The sequence below is a fragment of the Lemur catta genome, chromosome 14 (assembly GCF_020740605.2).
Source record: "Lemur catta isolate mLemCat1 chromosome 14, mLemCat1.pri, whole genome shotgun sequence".
Lineage (NCBI taxonomy): Eukaryota > Metazoa > Chordata > Mammalia > Primates > Lemuridae > Lemur > Lemur catta.
In genome coordinates this window covers 24,374,057-24,395,737 of record NC_059141.1, presented here as the reverse complement: position 1 = coordinate 24,395,737, position 21,681 = coordinate 24,374,057, and the positions used below count along the sequence as shown (strand labels likewise).

The 21,681-nt window shown below is 44.4% G+C and overlaps 1 protein-coding gene and 1 pseudogene across 2 annotated transcripts; one reads left to right on the top strand and one right to left on the bottom strand.

Moving 5' to 3' along the window:
- The first annotated feature begins 1,857 nt into the window (after positions 1 to 1,857).
- Positions 1,858 to 2,453, top strand: LOC123650151 (annotated as a pseudogene).
- An 8,128-nt stretch (positions 2,454 to 10,581) lies between these two features.
- SLC25A28 (solute carrier family 25 member 28) lies at positions 10,582 to 20,006 on the bottom strand. Of its 2 annotated transcripts, XM_045568667.1 has the most exons (5): positions 19,593 to 20,002; positions 13,561 to 13,789; positions 12,387 to 12,443; positions 11,383 to 11,438; positions 10,582 to 11,265 (listed from the first exon to the last, which is right to left on the bottom strand). In XM_045568667.1, exons 1-5 carry the CDS (start codon positions 19,881 to 19,883, stop codon positions 10,921 to 10,923), a joined length of 978 nt encoding a protein of 325 aa, XP_045424623.1. In that variant the 5' UTR covers positions 19,884 to 20,002; the 3' UTR covers positions 10,582 to 10,920. The 2 variants fall into 2 exon arrangements, with proteins under 2 accessions (XP_045424623.1, XP_045424622.1); XM_045568666.1 differs by having other exon boundaries at positions 10,582 to 11,438; positions 19,593 to 20,006.
- Positions 20,007 to 21,681: the final 1,675 nt, after the last annotated feature.

Here is a 21,681-nt window from a genome sequence, read left to right as displayed (position 1 = left end):
TCCTCCTGCCTCAGATTCCTGAGTAGCTGGGACCACAGGCATGCGCCACCACACTCGGCTAGGTTTTCTATTTTTAGTAGAGATGGGATCTCACCCTTGCTCAGGCTGGTCTCAAACTCCTGACCTCAGGCGATCCTCCCGCCTAGGCCTCCCAGAGTGCTAGGATTACAGGCGTGAGCTACCACGCCCAGCCTACCCGTGACTTTCTAAGCATTCTTTGAGCCATTTGGCAGGGACTAGATCGTGTACTTTGGGATTCTTCATCCGCACTTAGTGGAATGTGCTGTACAAAGGAGGCACTCGGGGGAGACTGTCCTGTGAGCCAGAGTCCCTCACCCCATTGTCTGTTATATAATCCCAGCCCCCTCAGCAGCAGAAGCTCCCTGAGGAGCAGTGCTGCCCTTCCACAAAACATCTGGTCTTAACATCCACACCACACCTGGGGAGAGCTTTTATTTTGCAGGGGGCAAACCGTTTATGACTCACAGCTTCCCTATTCAGGTATAATTGCTCTTGCTCTTCAATTTGGCAGGGGCGTTGCAGCCTCGGCAGGGGGGAGTCAGCCTTGTGTCAGTATCTCTGCAATGAACTGAGATTTTTTCTTCTGGTTTATTTTTCTGTGTACACCTACAGACAGATGCCCAGGCTGTGGCTCCCGCCCCCCAACCCTGGTGTGGTTCTAGGTGTGACCTGAGAGGCCCAGAATCTAAGACATTGGACCTGATGTTATGTTGTCACTGGTGGGGAAATGCTTAGAAAAAAGAGCAATCTTAAGTTTGCTTCAAGGTACAGATTCATTCCCAAGTTTCTCTTCTCTCCTTTGGTTTCTGTTCCCTCTGCTTGTATGTGTGTGCCCGGCACTGGAGATGGAAAATAAAGAATATCTTGTCTGTCCTGAGAGTCTCACAGTCTGACAGAACTTCCTACTCCAATAGTGGGAGGCCTCTAAGAGGATCCTTGGATTCCTGCTCTCATCTTTTGCTCTCCTAAACTTTTTGGATTAAAATATCACTTTGAGAATCTTATGAAAGTTACAGATTCTCTCTCCTCACCGCAAATGCAGACATATCCAGTCTTTTACATAAAACTTCAGGGGGGTTACAGACCCCATGAATCCCATCCACAAACCCACAGGCTCCAGGTGAGGAATATTTCTTGCTATTAAAAAAAAAAAAAAAAAGTCAGCTGGGTGCGCTGGCTCACACCTGTATGTAATCGTAGCACTTTGGAAGGCTGAGGTGGGAGAATCACTCAAGACCAGGAGTTCGAGACCAGCCTAGGCAAAATAACAACACCCTCATCTCTACAAAAATTTAAAAAAAAAAATTAGTCAGGTGTAGTGGCACATGCCTGTAGTCCTGGCTACTTGGGAGGCTGATGCAGGAGGATCCCTTGAGCCCAGGAGTTTGAGGCTGCAGTGAGCTATGATGACACCACTGTACTCCAGCCTGGCGGCACAGTGAGACTCTGTATGAAAAAAAAAAGTGTAGAAGGAATGATGGGGTTAGAATATCATCATTGTGCAATCATTATAATAAGAATTGATTTAGATAAGAATTATCAATGGTGGTAAAACTAGTGGGTAAAGTTTGATGAAGAACAGGACATTTACATAGATTCAAAGCACCTCCCTGCAAGTAGCTTATTAATATTAACTACAAAGGGAAAATTAGTAACTTCACAGTGGGTTAACCTGGTGAACACAACCGTAACCATTTAACTGAAGTTTACCAGAATGTTACAGAGTGGAGAGAGCAAGGAGGCTGCGTGTGTACATTGAGCTCCGCAGAGACAGCGCCGGGCAAGTGAGATGGGCACTGGGTGACTCTGTGCCTCGCTGAGGAAAAACAGCTAAACATGGGCAAAGGAGATCCTGAGAAGTCGAGAGGCAAAAAGAAGTCATCATACGCATTCTTTGTGCAGACTTGTCGGGAGGAGCACAACAAGCAGCACCCAGATGCTTCGGTCAGCTTCTCTGAGTTTTCTAAGAAGTGATCAGAGAGGTGGAAGACCATGTCTGCCAACGAGAAAGGAGAGTATAAAGATATGGCAAAGGCGGGCAAGACCCATTATAAAAGAGAAATGAAAACCTACGTACATACCTTCTAAAGGGGAAACAAAAAAAAAAAGAAGTTGAAAGATTCCAGTGCACCCAGGAAGCCTCCTTGAGTCTTTTTCTCGTTCTGTTCTGAGTAGCACCCTAAAATCAAACGAGAACATCCCAGCCTCTCCAGTGGTGGTGTTGCAAAGAAACTGGGAGAGATGCGGAATGACACTGCAGCAGGTGACAAGCAGCCTTATGAAAAGAAAGCTGCAGAGCTGAAGGAAAAATATGAAAAGGATATTGCTGCATCCGAACTAATGGAAAGCCTGATGCAGCAAAAAAGGGAGTCATCAAGGCTGAAAAAAGCAAGAAAAAGAAGGAAGATGAAGAAGATGATGCTGATGAATAAGTTGGTTCTAGTGCAGTTTTTTTCTTGTCTATAAAGCATTTAACCGCCCCCCCCCGCCCCCCGTATACAACTTACTCCTTTTAAAGAAAAAATTGAAATATAAGGCTGTGTAAGATTTGTTTTTAAACTGTACAGTGTCTTTTTTGTTTGTATAGTTAACACACTACCGAATGTGTCTTTAGCTAGCTCTGTCCTGGTGGTATTTTCAGTGGCCACTAACCTTGGCTGGTACAGTAAGGGGGTTGTAAGTGGGCATGGAAATTTACAGCAGGTTCTTGTTGGTGCACAGCACAAATTGGTTACATATGAGGATGGTACATTATTCATGTTCAGTTGTCTCTGATGCAGCTTGTACAAAATAATTGTTGTTCTGTTAACTGAATACCACTCTGTAATTGCAAAAAAAAGGTTGCAGCTATTTTGTTGACATTCTGAATGCTTCTAAGTAAATACAGTTTTTTATTAGTATTCTTGTCCTTTTCATAGGTCTGAAATTTTTCTTCTTGATGGTAAGCTAGTCTTTTGCTTTTGTCCATTATGGGTCACATGAATTACTAGTGTTTATCTTTTCATAAAGTTAGCTGATAAAAGGCTTTTGTCTACACACCCTGCATATCATGATGGGGGTAATAAAAGTTAAATTGAGACAGTTTTCATCTATAACTGAAACTCTGAAGTTGATAACAAATCCCACATGGCCCACTTACATTTACAAAATGAAGAGTAACCAATCTACTCTCAACATGGCATTATTAATAGAATGAAAACATTTTGCAAGTCTGTCCTTGAAGGACTGATAGAAAAGTATTTCCAAATCTTTACATGAGGACTCTATTCTTTAACTCCCATTACCATGTAATGGCAGTTATATTTTGCAGTTCCCACATTAAAGAAGACCTGAGAATGTATCCCCAAAAGCATGAGCTTAAAACACAAGACTGCCATGTTACATGTTTTGTTGATGTTAGCCCCACCAAAGACTAGGAAAGTGCTGACTGTAAATGTCTTTTCCCATTTATCTAAATACGCACTGCTCAAGAAACTTGAAATTCTTTACTAGGAGCATCTTTAATTAATTGGGCCAGCCTTTAAAATGATACCACATTTAAAGTAGGTTATATTTTCCTGTATTATGGTTTGCCCCTTTATGAATCAAATTGATATGAGGAAAGAAGAAACCTACACTTTGCATCTCAATACAAATTATTCAATTTATTTGAATTTAATTTTTCTTTACAAAACCCAAACTCATTTATGAGAGTTCTGTTTGTCTGCTTAGCAGTTTAGGGAATGATTTTGCAATTTTGTGGTTTTTGAGATTATTGTTCTCTTAAAAGTATTTTAAAATAGCGTTCTTGTAATTTTACACGCTTTTGTGATGGAGTGCTATTTTGTTATATAATTTTGTTTTGGATTCTTTCCACTTGCATTTGTTTATGTAATTTCAGAAGGAATACTGGACATCTGAGTTCTGGATGATACTAATAAACTAATAATTGCAGAGGTTTAAAAAAAAACGAAAGCCAACAACACCAATAAAAAGATGTACTGACCTCATATGCCTTGAAAAGGACTCAGCATCAGTTTCCAGTAACTTACCAAAACTGCATAAACTGAATCTAATTATGAGGAAACATCAAATAAAGCAACTGAAGAGCATTTACATAACAAATGGCCTTTAATCACAAAAAAATAAAATCAAGTTCATGAAACATAAAGGAAGGCTGAGAACCTGATCTAGATTAAAGAAGACTAAAGAGACATGACCAGTAAATGCAGTGTGTGACCTGGATTGGGTGCTGGATCGGGAAAAACAGCCATAAAGGACATTATTGGAGCAACTGGTGAAATTGGAATATGAACTATTGATCAGATAAGAATTTTGTATCAGTGTTACAGTCCTAATTTTGACAAATGTGTTTCAGTTATGTGAAAGAAAGTTCTTGTTCTTAGGAAATACACACTGAAATATTTACGGGTAAAGGGGGCATAAATAGTTGAGGAAAAAACTACGTATGTGTGTATATGGATAGATAGATAAATAAAATGATAGACCAATAGGACAACTGTTAGTAATTAATGAATCTAGCTAAAGAATATACTAGGTTTGCAATTTTTCTGTGTGAAATTATAGAAAAATTAAAAGTGAAAAAGTGGAAAAAAAGAATATTTGCTTTAAACTGGAACTCTTATACATTGCTGGAGGAAATATAAATTAATATAACCCTTGGAACTTTGATAGTATCTACTAGGGCTAAAGGTGTATTTTCCTATGACCCAGAAAGTTTGCTTTTAGATATACCCAACAGAAAAGAGTACTTCTGTCCACTAAAGGACAGGGACAAGAATGTCCATAGTAGTAAAAACTGAAAATAGCCAAAAACTGGAAACAACCCATGATGGTGAATTTTATGTCAACTTGGCTAGGCAATAGTACCCAGTTGTTTGGTCAAATGCTAGTGTAGATATTGCTGTAAAGTATTTTATAGATGTGATTAACATTTATAATCAACTAACTTTAGGTAAAGGGGATTATCCAGAATGTAGATGGGTTTCATCCAGTGCATTAAAAGCAAAAGCTGACGTTTCCCAGAGAAGGAATTCTGCCTTAAGACAGTAACACAGAAACTCTGCCAAAATCTGTGTGTGCGTGTGTGTGTGTGTGTGTGTGTGTATACACACATATATGTTCTGTTTCTCTGGAGAACCATGAGTAATACACAACCCCCAAATATGTATCAACAAGAGAATGGATAAATATTCAAACTATACAGCAATGGAAAAGAACAAATGATTGCTACCTGCATCAACATAGATGAATCTTAGAGACATAATGTTGAGCCAAAGAAACCAGACAGACACAAAAGAGTATATACTGTGCGAACCCATTTTTATAAAGTTCAGGAACAGGCAAGACTAATCTATAATGACAGAAATCAGAACAGTAGTTACCTTCGGGGGATAGCATTAACTATGAAGGGACACAAAGGAGCCTTCTGGAGTTTGGAGGCATCCCATATCAGGGTGGTAGTTACACAGGAACAGATATATGTAAAATTTCACCCAGCTGTGCATTTGATGTATCTTATGTTTAAAAGCCATTAAAAAAAAGAGTACTCACTTTCTTTTACTTAAGTACACTTGCCTTCTCCATCCACTCTAGGGCTTACAGTTGGCTTCTGCATCAACATTGCAGATCCTGAAAATCCACTCAGGCCTTACACACATGTTCATAACTATATTTACTATTCTTACACAGAAAACTTGCTTTCCTTCTCAGAAATTTGCAAGCTATTCAAGAATCCTCCTTCTCTGTAACCCTGAGTACATCTGATTGCCAAGTTCAGTTGATTCAACCTAAAAATCCCTGCTTTGTCTCTTCCTCTCCTTACAATCACTGCCATGATTTCTGCTAGAGTTTCATCATCATCTGGGTGACAACACCACCTAGATTAGCATTTGAACAACCAAGGACTGTAGCCTCGCCATGCTGACACGTGAAACTGACCGTCACGTAAGCCCAGCATTTACTCCAGTGCCCCATCTGCTCAATCCATGTTTGTGAGATGAAATGGCTCATTTTTAAGCCTGGCTCCATCATTTTCCAGACACGCCTCAGCGTCTGACCATGGTGAGCAAGTAGTTATCTGGCGCTTGTTATGAGTACTGCAGTGTAGAGGGTGATACCAAAAAGGCTTGATTCTGGGCCCCAGTCTAACTAAGGAGACAAAACACAGTCCAATGAGTACAAGACAACTTTCGGATATGTTCCCACATGAATGTCTAAGCCATCCTCAGATGTTTTTCATTGTCTTATAACAATTTTCTCAGGTTCATCCTTGTCTAGATGATGACAACAGCCCCTTAGCTGTCTCCAGCTCTCCCCTCCCTAGATTGTCCTGTATCTGGGCTGGTGACATTACTTTAGTCATGTCCCTCCCTGCTCAAGAACCACAAGACCTCCTCCATAGCTGCCGAGTCAAGTCGAAAGTCCTCTGTCTAATTTTCAGGCTCTGCATACTCTGATCCCCTCCCTGGGTGACGTGGCAGCTGTCTTAATATTTTTGAAGGGCTGTCAGAGAGAAAGATTAGTCTGATTCTGTGCTGCCCCAGCAGGCAGGTCCCATCACAGGTGGAAATTACAGGGACACTTAAGTGCCTCAAAGTGGAAATCTTTCTTTCTTTTAGTGTGTGAATGTGGGTGGCAGAGGTGGTAGTGATGGTGTCAAGGTTATATTCATGGAGCTCTGACAATACATGGAATACTGTGTGTGGCTCCCAAAGAACCTGTTCTCCGCTCACCAGTCTACGGTAGCAGGAAGTAACAAAATATTGCACATCCAGTCTAAACACCAATTGCCTGATATTTCTGATAGTTTAGCCAGAATATGGCCTATCAAGCCTCCTAAATTAATCAGTAAAGACAGCAGAGGAAATTCTTTACAGTTTGAAGAAAATAAGCATTTGTGTTTAATGCCTCATCTTCACATGGCAGGTTTGGGTTGGAGAGAGGCAGGAGCCAAATTAGGTAAAACCCTGTTGGTCATGAATAAGAACTTGGCCTTTGTTCCAAAGGCAGCAGAAGTAGGGGGTGACATGATCCCAGAGTGGAAGCCAGAGACGTGAACTTTCTAAGAGATGGAGCTTTGCAGCAGTGACACAGACAGCCTTGCACAGCAGTGAGCCCCCAAACACAGGAGCAGGGCTGGGGAGCCCCGCCAGAGTTGCTGTGCAGTGAGGTCGAGCTACAGGAGGGGGGCTGAGCAAGATGACTTCTTAGAAGCCTCCCGGTTCTGACAGTCTCACGGCCAGCCTCTCCCCCTCTTCCCCTCCCCTGCTCCCTGGTCTCTAGGCTGGTCTCTTCTGCGCTTGCCAGGAGGTGGCACCAGACCGTCTCCCCACTCTGAACTCTCTACTCTCCTTTGGACGTTAAGATTCTACCTACCCACAGCAGTGTTTCTGACAATAAATTATTATAAAGGTACCACAGGGGACTGATTGAATAAGCCATTAAGGTACATTCACATAATGAAATGCGTGGCCATTTACATTGAGGTGATGGAAGAAAATTTAATGTTGTGGAAAGATGGACACCATATTCTATGATGTGAAAGAAGCTGGTTACAGTGAGTTCTCATTTTTGAAAATTAACAAAAAATATTTATGCGTAGACAAAACACTAAATGATGTATACATCAAAGTGTCACTCTCTGGGTAATAGGATTGGAGGTATTTTCTTTTTACCTATCTTTTCTAAATTTAACATTTTATTTTACTTAATATTTTATTTTATTATTTTTATTTTTGAGGTGGTGTCTCCCTCTGTCACCCAGGCTGGAGTGCAATGGCGTGACACCCAGCTAATTTTTAAATTTTTTGTTGAGACAGGGCCTCATGATGTTGCCCAGGCGGGTCTCAAACTCTGGGCCTCGAGTGATCCTTCCCCCTTGGCCTCCCAAAGTGTTGGGATGACAGGTATGAGCCACTGCACCCCGTGTTTTCTAAATTTTATAAAATTATCATGATTCAACTTTTATTGGCTTTTACAAAAGTATTGTTTTATTCTACTCATCAAAGCCACCCTCTTCTCTGTAAATTCTGACCTACACTTATCTTTTATGTCTCTAAACCTTTCTGTTGGTTCTGTATAATCCAGTACATGGCTATATATGTCTTGTGTTATTGCAAGGTTGTTTCATTCACATTGGTCTTATCTCTCCAACTAAGAAAAGTCTTCTCTGGCCACATTGTGACTTATTTTCTTATATTCACTGACACATAGCACTGTGGAGGAATTGGCCACTTGATGGTAACTTGGTACTGGATGGTCTGGGTGTCAGTCACATAAACTACCTGGCTTTCCAGAGAGGCTCTGGACCTGGGATGCCCTCGAACACCCACCGTTCTCCTGGGCATGGTGAGCCCCATGGAAGTGACCCAGGTATCCAGGCACTGGCATTCCTGACTGCTCAGCCCTATCACATTGTTCTGCCTCTACCTCCTCTAGTGACTGGCCCAAGAGACCTGCAGAACCTAATGTCCTGTCCAAATTCCAAAATAAATGTCCTCTAGTAGCTAGAGCCCAACTGAAGGATAGAAGGTCACTGTTATAGTCTTTTCTCATAATTTGTGAACAGCATTAGAGCTGAGGTGGTCTTTGGTGTTTGCCATTCTTTCAGAAATTACCCCACATCCTATTCTTGAAAACTGAGCCTTACAGCCATTGTGCCTACCGTGTGCCAGATACCATGCCAGACAGCAGCTCTGTAAAGCCAACTGCAGGGACCAGGTCCAGAGAGCCAGCCCTTTGTTCGCCTGCTTAGTCCACACAGGGAGGCAGCTACTTGCTTACATTTCTCCTAGCAAACCCTCTGAAACTACCTCTGCAATGATATCTTCATGCTCTTTTTACTCCATAGGCAATTCAAACTCCACTGACCACCACTTAACACTATTAGCATCTCTCCTTTCCATACTAAATCAAAGGGGCAGCATAGCCTATTTAAATGAGGCTTAGAACAGGAGACCCTGCTGGTTTCTTGACAGTTTTTTTCAAGTGCATTCAGACATGATTCTCCATAGGTATTTGAAGAGCTGTCAGGTGGAAGGAGGACAAGATCTATTGTGTGACCCAATCCTATAGCTTCTACAACCCTAACGTAGCTCCGGACCACTGTGCGCTTGCCTGGATTACTGCAGCAGCCTGCCTGTCCAGTCTTGCTCCTCTAATCCTTTCTCCAGAGAGGCTAAGTGAAGTGTTTAAATTGTGAATCTGATCACACCACACCTCTGCTTAAAGCCCTGTAACTTCTGCATCGCCTTCAGGGTAAGCCCTAAACTCCTTAGCGTTGCTTTTAAGACCCAGCTCCTGCTTGGCAGCTGCCACGCCTCACCCACGTTCAGTCCTACCTATCCAGCCACCTGCACCCCGAACCCCAAACGCCTTTTCTCTCACCTCCAGGTCTTTGCCTGGAACATCTCCCCTCCCTTCTTCACCTAGTTGGTTTATTTGCCTTCCAGGTGTCACCTCAGATGTCACTTCCTCCAGAAGTTTACCTCCCAGTCACCCAAGGCTAGACTGGGTATCCTCCGTCCTCCAGGAGTATTCTAGGCTTACCCTATCATCTCTCTTCTTTTATCTTGTACTTGCCTATTTACATGTATCTTCCTCTTCAGACAATAAGCTCATTATGGGCTGAAATTGTTTTATTTGTCATCGTATCCCCAACACCAGTGCATGACAAAGACACTCAATTTACTGAATGGATGAATGACAGATGACATAAGGAGAATGATAGGTGGAACTTTCAGGGGGGCACATTTCTATGTACTGAAGAACTAATAACTGGTTATCCAAAACAGGAAGACTGACCAACAAATCACGGTGAAAGTCTCCACGCAGAGCCCTCAGCAGCAGGGAGCTCCTACCCTGGACGACAGGTAGGAGGCCATGCCCGCCCTCACTTCCTAGCTGGAGGAAGCCACAATTAGACTCACTTCTGCAGTCAGAAGATCTGGGCTGGGGCCCCAGTTCTGCACTTACTGTGAGGCTGTGGACAAGTCATAGCCTCTCTGAGCTTCCTTGCTTATGAAATAGGATGATATCTGCACTGCCTACTTCATAGTTTTTGTGAGAACCAAATGAGAGCACATACACTGAAGTAGTTTGTAAAAACCTTAAAATCAAATGAAATGTATTATTATTTATTGCATCATCTTCAGGACTTGCAGCTTCACTGAATAATTTTAGTTTTGCAACTATATTAAAGAACAAAGTGCCAAGTGTAAACTTTTGCTGCCACAGGCAAAGCTGAGAATTAGAGAGATCTACCTCTTCTGTGCCGTGATACAGGACTAGAGAAGAGAGTGGGGACCAAGAGTCCTGTTTAGTTAGTGTCTGTCAAAGGCCCATTGTTCCAGCCATCAGGGAGCTTCCTTGGGGCATACTCCTAAGACAAGGGAAATAGGCCCCTGAAGTCTTAAATCATCACGAAAATCAGCAGAAACAAAAACTACAGATATATTCAATAAACCTTCCTTTGGGTCCCTTGATTTATACTTAAAGGAAAACCAAGAATGGTTGACAGCATTTCACTTCCCCTCCAACAAGATAAATCCAATGAAACCATTTAATTTAAAGGCTTTTTATTAGGAACCAGGGGAATGAGCTGCTTATCCTTCTATAACAGTCTAGAGCAGGTCGTCAGGCCCAGGATGGAGAGAGGTTGTCAAAGGTGCTGCGTGTGGTGCGCTTTGCTGCTCTTGCTTAGGGCCTGGAAGGAAAGGTGGCTGCAACAGAGGTTGGCAGGAACCGGTGTTAGCCAAAACACCAACAGCCTGAGGCGAGCCCTCTACCTTCCTTCCAACTCCACTCAAGGCTGGAGCAGGCCAGGAGACAGAACGTGGCTGGAGTAGGCAGGACGCAGCAGTGTTATCCGAGCCCCTGGCTTCTTCATTCAGTGCTTCCTCACTTGCCTGCCCTCCACTCTTCTTGCCGTTTAGTGATCAGGTACTTGAAGAACTCATACACAGACCACGCGATGGCTGTGGAGGGGATCTGGTAAATTACTCTAGCCTGCACCCCTCGGAAGTAGGCGGTCACCCCACCTACTTGATATACCGTCCTGAAGGCACTAGCCATGCCTGTGATGTGTCCTGTAACATTTGAGTTCAAAGCCAAGGATTCCTGGGTGTTGAGCAGTGTTTTGCAAACGTCCAGTGGGGTTGTGGCAGCGGCAGCTACAGCTCCTGCACAGGCTCCGGAGAGGACGTGGGAGCTGGGGTTGTACCGTCTCTGGGGGTTAAAGTGCTCCTGCAGGAATTCATAGGTCATGAAGTGAATGGCTTGGAAAGGAACGTTCATGGTTAGCTGGGTGGTGTAGCTGCGGTAAAAGGCCCCGGCCCCTTCATTTTGCCACACTGCCCGTACACAGTCTGTCACCCGGTGGTATGGTGAGTTGTACATCTGCATCCTCTGCTTGACCACTGGTAGTGCCAACAGTGAGGAGGAAGGAAATGGTGACAGCAACCAATCAGTGATGGAGTGTGTCCAGATTCAGAGTTCCAAGTGAGCAGATCAGCCGGTGGAAAGGAGAGAAAAAAGTATGAGTGAGCTGCCAGTTAACCAGATAAGTTAATGTTTCCCTTTTACAGGTAGGGACTAGGCAGAGGGTTGCTAAGGAGTCAAGAAATAACAGACCCACTTCCAGTAGGATTTCTTTAAAACCAGCCAGTTAACATATATCTATGGTTTAGTAACTCCAGAGGGTCTCCTTGAAATAAGTACCTATTATTATCATCTTTCACAACTCCCAAGAAATGACTCAATGACAGTGCACATAATAATGAACATATAGCTCCAACAATCACAATCCTCGGGTACTAAGAGCACCTACCTACTAAGATAGGAGATGGTTATCCTCCCAGAAGGGAGGAAGGAGAAATGCTACCAAAATGAAAACAAGATTCTTAGCAAGAAAGAGCCTGGCTTTAGTAACCAAATATATCCTACTCCCTCAAGTAGATAGCATGGTGTGAGCTCTGTGTTCCAATAAGAAAGGCAATATTTAAATGTCAAAATCTATGTTCACCTCTTCAAAGAAAAATGAAAATCTGCTAAACTTTCAGGACTGATCAAACCCACTACAAAGAGAACTTCCAGGAAGGCCCAGGTACAGGCCATGTAGCGCCATGTCTTATTCCAGGGAAGCCTCAAGGATGAATTAAATCCCAATGAATAGGTTTCCTGTCCAAGGGGGTTCCCCCAAGTACTGAAAACATGGAGGGAGCGCCCTCTAGTGGTAAAGCAAGGTACTAGGATTTCCCACCAAAACTGATGTGCTACCTAGCTTTCTTCTGCAAACCAGAAATAAAGGAAAAGCCCAGAGATGCAGGTGCAGTGCCACAGAGAGAGAGAGTCTGAGGAATCGTTACCTTCCGCTGGATTCATGGCTGCATCATGAAGTAATGTTGCCACACACCCAGCTGCACCTGCAAACGAGAAAACAACTGCCACATGTAAGGCCAAGAGAGGGTGACCAATTTACCAAAGCCCCCAAGTGAAGGGAAGTGACTGCGCTAAACCACAGGGAAAAGGGATGTTAAGAGCCAGGCCAAAAGATGGGGACCCACTGCTCCTAAACCCCTGTTTAAGAAATGAAGATATTTGTTCCCATCAACTTATTAAAGTCACCAGAGTACATTCCACATCTATGATAGGAAGGCTGGGAAGAGTCAAAGAAAACCCAGATTCTGGTTTATCCCAGAACCATCTGTGGATAAATGTAGCTCATGCCCCAGACAGGAAGTGGATACACTGCTGCCAAGGGATGCCAGCACATCAGCCACAGCCAGCTGGAGAGCACGAGGGCCAGGTGGTCAGACCTCCACCACAGAATCCTGCCTTCCTCCTGCTGCCCCTATGCTGCCCAGCTCCAGTCCCCAAATCTCGCATTTGTCCATCTAGATCTTGCCTTCAGGTCCTGAGCTACTCTTATCCCTCACCCTCTCCACACCCAACTTGGTTTCCACACAATCCTGAACCCCTTCTCTGCTATCCTTCCCCTTCCACACAGCCTCCAAACTTCTGATTTCTCCACACAGCTCCTTGGCCCCACCCCCATTCACTTGTCAAAGCTGTCATGCTCTCAACCACACAAACTGCCTCTGGTCAGCTGGGATCCTGCAGAGGTAAGGCGAAGAGCTGCAGCTTCGTTAGTGTCTTCCTTGGGCAGCTGGGTCACCTCCGATCCTGCCCTGGGGGCAGGACACCACCCGACTATCAAGATATATACAAGGGGGGGTAGTTCGTGTGTGTCTCCACATTACCAGGGCATTAGAAGTTGATGCCAGGGAGAAGATGAGAGGATAAAGTCAAGCTGGCAGGTAAGGGAGGACACTGTAACCCTTTGTTGAGGTGCCCCAAAGGAGAGGTGGGGTTGAAGCGGCCCGTTGTCTGAGAACATCAGGTTTGGAAGTCCCTCCCTTATAATCTGGCCTACCCCAGCCCAGAGCTTCAGCTCCAAACCATGCTGAGACTGGAAAGCACTGACAGCAGCAAAGCCCAGAGTCGGGAAAGTGGGGGAACCAGCACAGGAAGGCTCAATACCATTGGCAATATGGCTATTGCCCCCAGGGTGGATTACATCACTCAGTGTCTTTTTTAACTTTTCGTAGCAGGCAAAATAAAGGGCGTGGGCAGGGCCTGCGCCCGTTGCTGTGACGTTCAGCCCCCTCATGGGCCTCCATAGGCCCTCCGTTCTTATAATCCTCCAGAGGGCCTCCAACACATTGCGATAGCGGGCAGCTGGGTCAGGCTGTAGACTCTGCATCCGGGTCTGAAATTACAGCAAGGAGAAGCGCAATGTCAGCGATGCCAACTTCTCACCCCACCTCAACACTCAGGCTTTGGGCACAGGGCAGACCTTCTACATGGAACCGTGCCAATCTGTGAGAGAGATACATGCCATCCAACTTCACTTCTTTCCAAATCTAAAGCCACTATTTCTAAGGCTTGGACCTTTCTTTTTCTAGTCATCTATGACTCTAAGAGTGTAACACCATTATTTTCCCTGAGAATATCAACACTTGGTCAGTGTCCTGGCACTCCAAAATAACTCATAGCCACAGCAACAAATACTAAGCCTGTGTTTCAGGACAAGTTACTTTCGTGCCTTCACACACTCAAGCTAAGAGTTCTTTACAAATGGATTCTAAATTGAAGGATTTACTGTCTATAACGTACTTTATGCTTTACTTCTAAGACTGATCCTGGCCCTGCTTCCTGACCACACTCTACCGCCAACTAATGAGATGATGGCTCATCTTTTGGTACTTTTTCAGTCTATTTGGCACTGGCAGCTGAGTCTGTACCAAAAGTCTTGGCAGAAGTAGCATTCCTAATAGATGCTGCTCTTATTTCCTGGGAAAGAAAGTTTACCCTGAAACTGTGAAGGTAGGGAGTGTCTAGTTGGAAACCAACCTAGTCTCTAAAACTGAAGGGCCTTCCAGATTTCTAATCTAAATTGACCAAATCCCAAAATTGGCATCAGCAAATAAAATCAGTCTCAGTGAAACACAAACCTTAGAATCTCTGGAGGAGTGAATAATTGTAATGAAAGTGTATGGTAGACACATTGTATGATGTTCCTGGACAAAGCTTTATTAAAAGTTGGGACATTAATCTTATTTGAAATACGATACCTTTTCTGAAGAGTGTGTTTCCCCAGAAAAATCTCTCTTCTACTGACTCATTTCAAGGTTAAAGCAGCATGGAGACTAATGGTTAAAACAAAATTAATGTCTTAAAAAAAAATCAATGTCTAGTGCCCAGCACACAATTGGCACTTAAGATGTTTGTTGAATGAATCTTTAACTATAAGTACAGTCACTGGTGAGCCAATAGGGGACAACTGATGCCCAAATACAGTTTAAATTTCTGCTTCATTCCAATCACTAGATTTAGTTTGGATTTAAAAGCTTGAACCTTTCCTGTTGGCCAAATGGAATCCAAGAGTAACACCTTTTCTCAAGAGCATGGGAGAAAAGAAACCAACCAGATTAACAGGTCCTAGTTTGCCACAAGCAATCCACATTCCTCTAGAAGTATTTCTCCTGCCTGCTACTAACAAAAAACTGGAAGCCTAACAGGTTAATTATTGGAAGTTCAATCAGAAATACTGTACACAGTATTACTTATCACAATTTGACACATTCTTTTCCACTTCTCCCCCCTCAAAAAACAATCCTATGTATTTCCAATAAAGAGTGTGCTTATTGATCTTTCACATCACCCCAGGGGTATAAAATCCATCAGAGGAGTTGTTCATAGAGACTATGGTTCTACGCTGGCTATCGCTAGTAATAAACAAAGATAAACTGGGCCAGGTGGCTTAACAATTGTGTTTCCTACGTTTGTCCAAAACTGATCTTGTATAGGGGGAATGTTTTGAAACTCCGTTGCTCTGCAGGGGTCAATGGTATATTTGGCAACCAGTCTTGAAAGGTCTGGCCTCAGAGGCTTGGAACTCTTCACCCACAAAAGAAAACTGGATTGTAGGTAAGCTACTTTGAACATTTTACACACACACATCTAAATCTAACTCAACAATTCTAGCTTAATGAAAATATACTGTTATTGGGAGGACCTGGGTATAACCTATGTCAAGTAAATGAATATGGCTCCCCAAATTTGTGGGCCAATAAATCTACCTTTTGCAGAAACATAAAATCTCTAAGTAAGAATTTATGAATAGGCTTCAGTATGAAAAACCTCTGCCTGGCTTTGAAGAAAAGCCAAACAAACTTGTAGGGAAGTAAGTGGTTTGGTGTAAGACAAGCTACATTTGAGTCAGAAAGCCTGAGTTTGAGCCCCAGCTCTCTGCGCTTCTAAGTTGTTATCTATAACATGAGGACAAGAATGGCTGGCTCATAGGGCTGTTGTGGGGATTAAAAGAGATAGAGATGAGGCATGTAAAAGCTGTTGGTAATTTATATGGTGCTATAAATATAAGGCTTTTTATTGCATTCAAATGATTCTAAGGTACATTTGTTCATACCTAAGAATTTACAGATGATGGCAGCATTGTCTCTTGTATAAGTCATTTCACAAATATGCACGGGCAACTGCCTGGTCCTTAGCCACTACTAACTCAGGGTTAATTTTGTATTTTTTGTTTTCATTTTAAAGTTTCTCTGTGGTTATAATGATCTACATGTTTAGTTATTGTTCTGAAGGTCATCTGTTAAGGGACAAGCTCTACTGTGAAATTCTGTGCCTTCCCCGGTTCTTGATGTCTACTTTTGGGAGGGTATATGGAAGGCCTGGGAGTCAGACAGAATGGGTTCAAATCATGACTCTGCCACTTAAACTCTGTGACCTTGGACAAGTTGCTTAACTGCTCTTTAAGCCTCCTTTCTTCATCTGTAAAATAATGAAAATAGTGTCTACTTTATGAAGTTGTTTCAAGGATTAAATGAATAAACGTATATAAGGCACTTCAGATAGTGCGTGGCACAAAAGAACAATTAGCATTTATTGCATACTTATAATCATTACTAGATGCAAGAAAATCAAATCAGCCAGTGTTTCCATTTCCTAACCTTTCATAGGTGAATGTGTATACATAACCATTTACATGTGGAGTTTGAAAAAGATTTACCTCCTTGTGCCAACTGGAAATTAAAAAGGAAAGATCCACTTTAATTTATTATGTAAGCAGATATTTACCTCACCACTACAGAGCCAAAAACAGCACCTTGGTGACAGGTGGATACTTAGCCACATGATTTTGAGACTCCTTTGGGTTGCAGAACCTGCCCCTGTGAAGTCTGGTGCTTGCCTCCAAAGTCCAGAAAAGAAAACTGGGATTTATCTGGACTCCCAAACCTCCTTATTTTGACCATGGAAATAGCTGGCTAAATAACCATGGCCTAGCAAGGCTATGCTGACTTCCCATGGTCCCTCCCAAGGATATTTTAAGTCAACTTGACCCTGATAAGTGGCTGGGGATGGATAGGCTTGTGTGCCAAGAGGCAGTGTCAGCTCTCATTTGCAAACATTATGGTTGCCCTTTAGGCTCCAACTCGGATACCTCCCTCCAGTCCTAGAGTAAGGTTGAGCTGCTTTTCCCCTCCACCATCCATGTATTAAAGAAGGATAGCTGTCAGGGGACTAGTAAACTGGGAAGCCCTTTCTAAAGGAAGGGATTTGAATTTTACTTTCATGCCTGCACAAAAACATTTAACATACTTCCTGACATTAAATCATACTGGTCTCACCTAGTGCCTCCCTCTGAAATCCCAGCATTAATGAATGGCAAATAAAAATGATTCTTCTAAAATAAGCTTTTGTATTTTTGAAAACCCCTGAGCATTTTTCCTTCAGATCAAATAATTATTTCTTTAATGTAGGGCTTTTAGGCATGACCGTAGTGTTGTATGACTAATTTTTTTAAAAACAAAAATTCCAAAGCTCATATGTAAATGAATAAAAAGTATTGACTTATTCCAGCAATACTGTGCTTATTGCAAAACGTTTCCGGAACTCCTCTCTTTCAGGATTGTTCCCTCAATGGGTTATAATCCTCAGGAGTAAATCAGTCTCCTTGCTTTCCAGTCCTACCTTATCTCTGACCCCAAGCAGTATTACCCATTTTGATCTCCCACTTTATTCACTTTATTTGATTCTGAGTGATCTGTTCCTACAAAATCAATTCCATTTTGTCACAGGACAAAGATTTGCCCCAATTAAGGATATGCACCCAAATATTCTAGGGGCATCTCTACAGGAATTTATAAAATATTAACAGCAACAATAGCATTATGTAAATATATAGAGTAGGGAGACAGCCTCCCATTATGTTGTAATGAGACCAGTGGTTAAACTGAAAAGTTGTAGTAATATTTCTAAGTCAGTCACATTATTACATTGTATCAGTCAAGCAATTAAATAGTTTTCATTGCTTTCCCTGATCTGTTTTTCATTTGATACTCAACCTGAAACATAGCACCCTAGACCCTGTACTCTACTCACAGTCTGAGTATAGTGAGGTTACTTTGCAGCTAGGTCATATTAACTTTTGGATATACAGCATTAACTCTCAAGTCATTCAACTAGAGTCCATACATAACATTGCATCTTTTTTATTTGCACCAATTCATTTTACATGTCAATATTGTTACTTTTCTCTCATGGATTTTACTGTTTATTTCTATTTTCCCAATAGACAAGGGCATTTAAAATTCTAATGTCCATTTCAGTCAAGTGCATTTACCACATTTTCAGTGCATATGGCCCTTGTTAGTAGTTACCTTGCAATGTGCTAAAATACTCCTGCCAACTCAATGCCATTCACGAAGCTTAATGAGCACTTTCCTCATTTCCTCATCCACATTACTAATGAAAACATGAAATGCTACTGGAGCCAGGGGGAAGCAGAAGAGAACTACTTTGCATTTCCCAAGCTGATTTTCTCCTCCTTTTGAATCCATAACATTTTCCTGATTTGAGGAGGAAGTATACATCACACAGCTGCCAGGATACGGTTTGACTATTACCGTTAACATGTAAAGGAGGCACCAGTCTCTGTCATTATATTTATTTCAACGGTCTCCTCTAGTTTACTTCTCCCTCAATTTAGTCCTCACCTTTAGTGATTGGCACCTTTACTAATGTACAAAAATAAGAACTGTAAAGAACAATAATCTGCTCCCCTCTTCACCCAGCTTTCTTCAGAAGGCTGTGACTTCTGTATTCATTAATCATCCTGCTTGGTTGTGAATGCAATTAGTTTTACACACGAATCATGTCCTTATGCAGATCTAATTGCATTTTCTTCACATTTACATCTACTTTCTAATACCAGCACACTTCCCTTTTAGGCAACTTCTTCCTTTTTGCCAACTTCAGGTGGCCACAGAAATACACCATCAATTTCATCTTTCTTGCTTGGGGGCTGATGTGCTCCCTGCATTTACACAATCCTAATCCCAGCTCAATTTTCATGTTCAGGAAATAGGTGGGGAATCATGCTTGCCTCAGAGAGAAACCGAAACCTTCTCCTGAACATGAACTTTCTCCGTATTATTTCCAGTCTGGAACTCTGAATTCTGACAGCACAATGATTTCCAATTACTCATGGGTTCAGATTTATTAATATAGAAGTTCTTTATCTAGCTGAGAGAGCCCAGATTCAGGTTCATGCCCCGTCACATAAGAGAAGACACAGCAAGGAGCTTGTAAAAGAACTCACCCAGAGAACATGTCAAGCCATAAGATCCCATTCAGAGTCTGATTCATGCCAGTTGGCTTCACCTTCATCGAGTTAGTAGCACTTACCTGCACTTCGGGATACCCCATCCCACCCTATTCCTGTTTAGTCCCAGGTGGGATCCAGGGCTTTGGCTGACAGATTTTCGATCCTGAGTCCCGATTCAGATATCACTGACAGAAATAAGTCCTGGTTCCTAACTGAGATCAACTCCCAGCCGGGACCTTGCTTGCATGGAGTGTCGGTTCGAATCGTGTGGTAGTGACAGAGGCCAGAAAGGAACCCGTGTCGGCTCCGACTCTCAACCGGGATCCGGACCCAGGGGTCGGGTCAGCCCCAGGTCGGGTTCGGAGCCCGGTCCAGCTCTCACCTTGACGCAGTCGATGGGATACATCACGCAATGCTCCAAGATCCCTGCCACGGCGCCCGCCACCATGTACGTGGTGACAGTGGCTCCAGCCGGCAACGCCTCGTAGTCCGGGCCGGAGTCCGGATCCTGTCGCACTGGGGGCCTGCAGGCCCCGGCCTCCCCGCCGCCGGCCCCCCGGCCCACGCCCCGCTGCAGCCACCCGTCCAGCAGCGCCGACTCCCCGGGGCTCCGCCCGGGCCCAGCCGCTGGCCCCCCCGCCACACCGCCAGCACCCCGCCCCTCCAACTCCATCCACCCGGGCCAGCTGCGGCGCCCACCCCCGCCGCCGCCGCCACTGTTGCCGCCGCCCCCCAGCCCCGTGGTGTCCGCCTCAGGCGCGGCCCAGAGAGCCCGGGGCCTCCGGCTCCCGCTTGGCTCCGCGGGCACGCCCCTCAAGCAACCATTGGTCCAGACGCCAAGTTAGCTCCACCCCTTTCCTTACGTAGAAAAAATTTGCTTGTGGTATTAGCGAAGTTGTCTGTCATTCCTCCTCCCTGAGGCGTTGCTACCGCCTAAATCCCACCCCTTCCTCTTTGATCTTGGAAGCTTCTTGTTTATTGGCCACTGATTGGCCGGCATGTAAGATCAACCCGCCTCCGACATTTTAGGAGGGCGGGAGAAACTTAAGGCTGAACTTTGATAGGCTGAGCCACTCTTGATACCTTGACCGCGGCCATTGGCTCGCACCACGTCCGTCTCTGATTGGCCACGGAAAGAGAGCAAAGCGCCCGGTTACGATAGGGGCCGATTTGGGGCCCCTGACTAGCGCTTGCAGAGCTGCGGGTGCTGCGGGCAGGATGGCGTGGGGGTGGGGTGGTGCCAGGCCTTCAAGGTCAAACCGCTGACTGCCGCCGTTACGACCCGCGCTCGAGTGTGCGCCGCAGATGCTGAGATGCGCGGCTCGAGGACTAGCAGCCTTGGCCCTGAGACCTCTGTTCCCGCGGGATCTCGCAGCGGGCGTGAGGCGGAACCGGCCTGGGCCGGTCTTCCCCTGGCACTACCCGCGTGCCTGTCCGGGAAGCTGTTGCGACATGCGGGCCAGGGTCCGCCTCTCCACCCACCAGGGAGAACCGGGACGGCCCGTTACACTCGGGTCGAGCAGACTCCGGAGGCCCCGGTGCTCCTGAGGCCCCAGCGCCCGGCACTAGGCGGTGCACCCGAAGTCGCTCAGTAAACCCCGCGGTGGTTGAATGAATGAATTCTCCAGCCGCGCCTGTAGCTGGGCTCTGCGCCAGGCCGAGAGCTGGGAGCGGGGAAGGGAGATGTCGAAATAGAGTGAGATGATTCAGAGGTGACGACCGGTGGAGAGGTCGGACTGGAGGCAGCAGGGAAAGTACAGCAGCTATCGGGAAGCTCGGGCGTACAGCTTGCCCTGACTCTGAAACGTTAGCATCCTGTCCCTGAGCTGCCTTGCTTACGTTCCCCACTGCCTGGTGATGATTGCCTTTTGTGATAAGACCGGCTCTCCTTCCCAGTCTGGTCAACTGAGTCTTGTAGAACAATGACCGTGATTCCCACCCAGCCTTCAGGCACCTCCAGGACCAAGACGTCGCCAAGGAGCTGGCGCTGCACAGAGATGCCCCGAAGCACTGCTAGACCTGCAGCCTCTGCTGAGGAACACAAGCTCCTTTTCCACTCTGACTGCCTGACTTCTTCAGGATCTTTTCACTGGAGTGTGTTTGCACAAGCCTCCCCGCTGTTTCCAGCTGTCTTTACTACCTATTTTACTGGGATGATGATGCAATTGTGGACTTTTCTGTCTGTTTATAGCTTTTCCTTAGATCGGCAAGAGGTTTTCCTTTTTCTCTGTAAAGCTTACCCCTTCTCTCTGGGCCTTTTTCCCCCCTCCTTTAATTCATCTATTCTCTTCCTCTTCAGCAGTGCTTATTTTTATTTACCTTTGGGCCACGACCTTTTGGAAAATGATAAAGCCACAAATTTTCTTTTTCTCTTCCCACCTCCTGTTCCCCATGCGCACACAAAATTTTGCATGTCATTTCTGAGTTTCAGAGTCCCTGAACATGACTTGTGGACTCTCTAGGGGTCCATT

Coding starts and splice junctions, on each gene's coding strand:
- SLC25A28 (XM_045568666.1), bottom strand. CDS start 19,883: ATGGAGTTGGAGGGGCGGGGTGCTGGCGGTGTGGCGGGGGGGCCAGCG. Junction 13,790..19,592: donor ATCCCATCGACTGCGTCAAG/GTGAGAGCTGGA, acceptor CTGTAATTTCAG/ACCCGGATGCAGAGTCTACA. Junction 11,439..12,386: donor AGCCATGAATCCAGCGGAAG/GTAACGATTCCT, acceptor TGGCACTACCAG/TGGTCAAGCAGAGGATGCAG.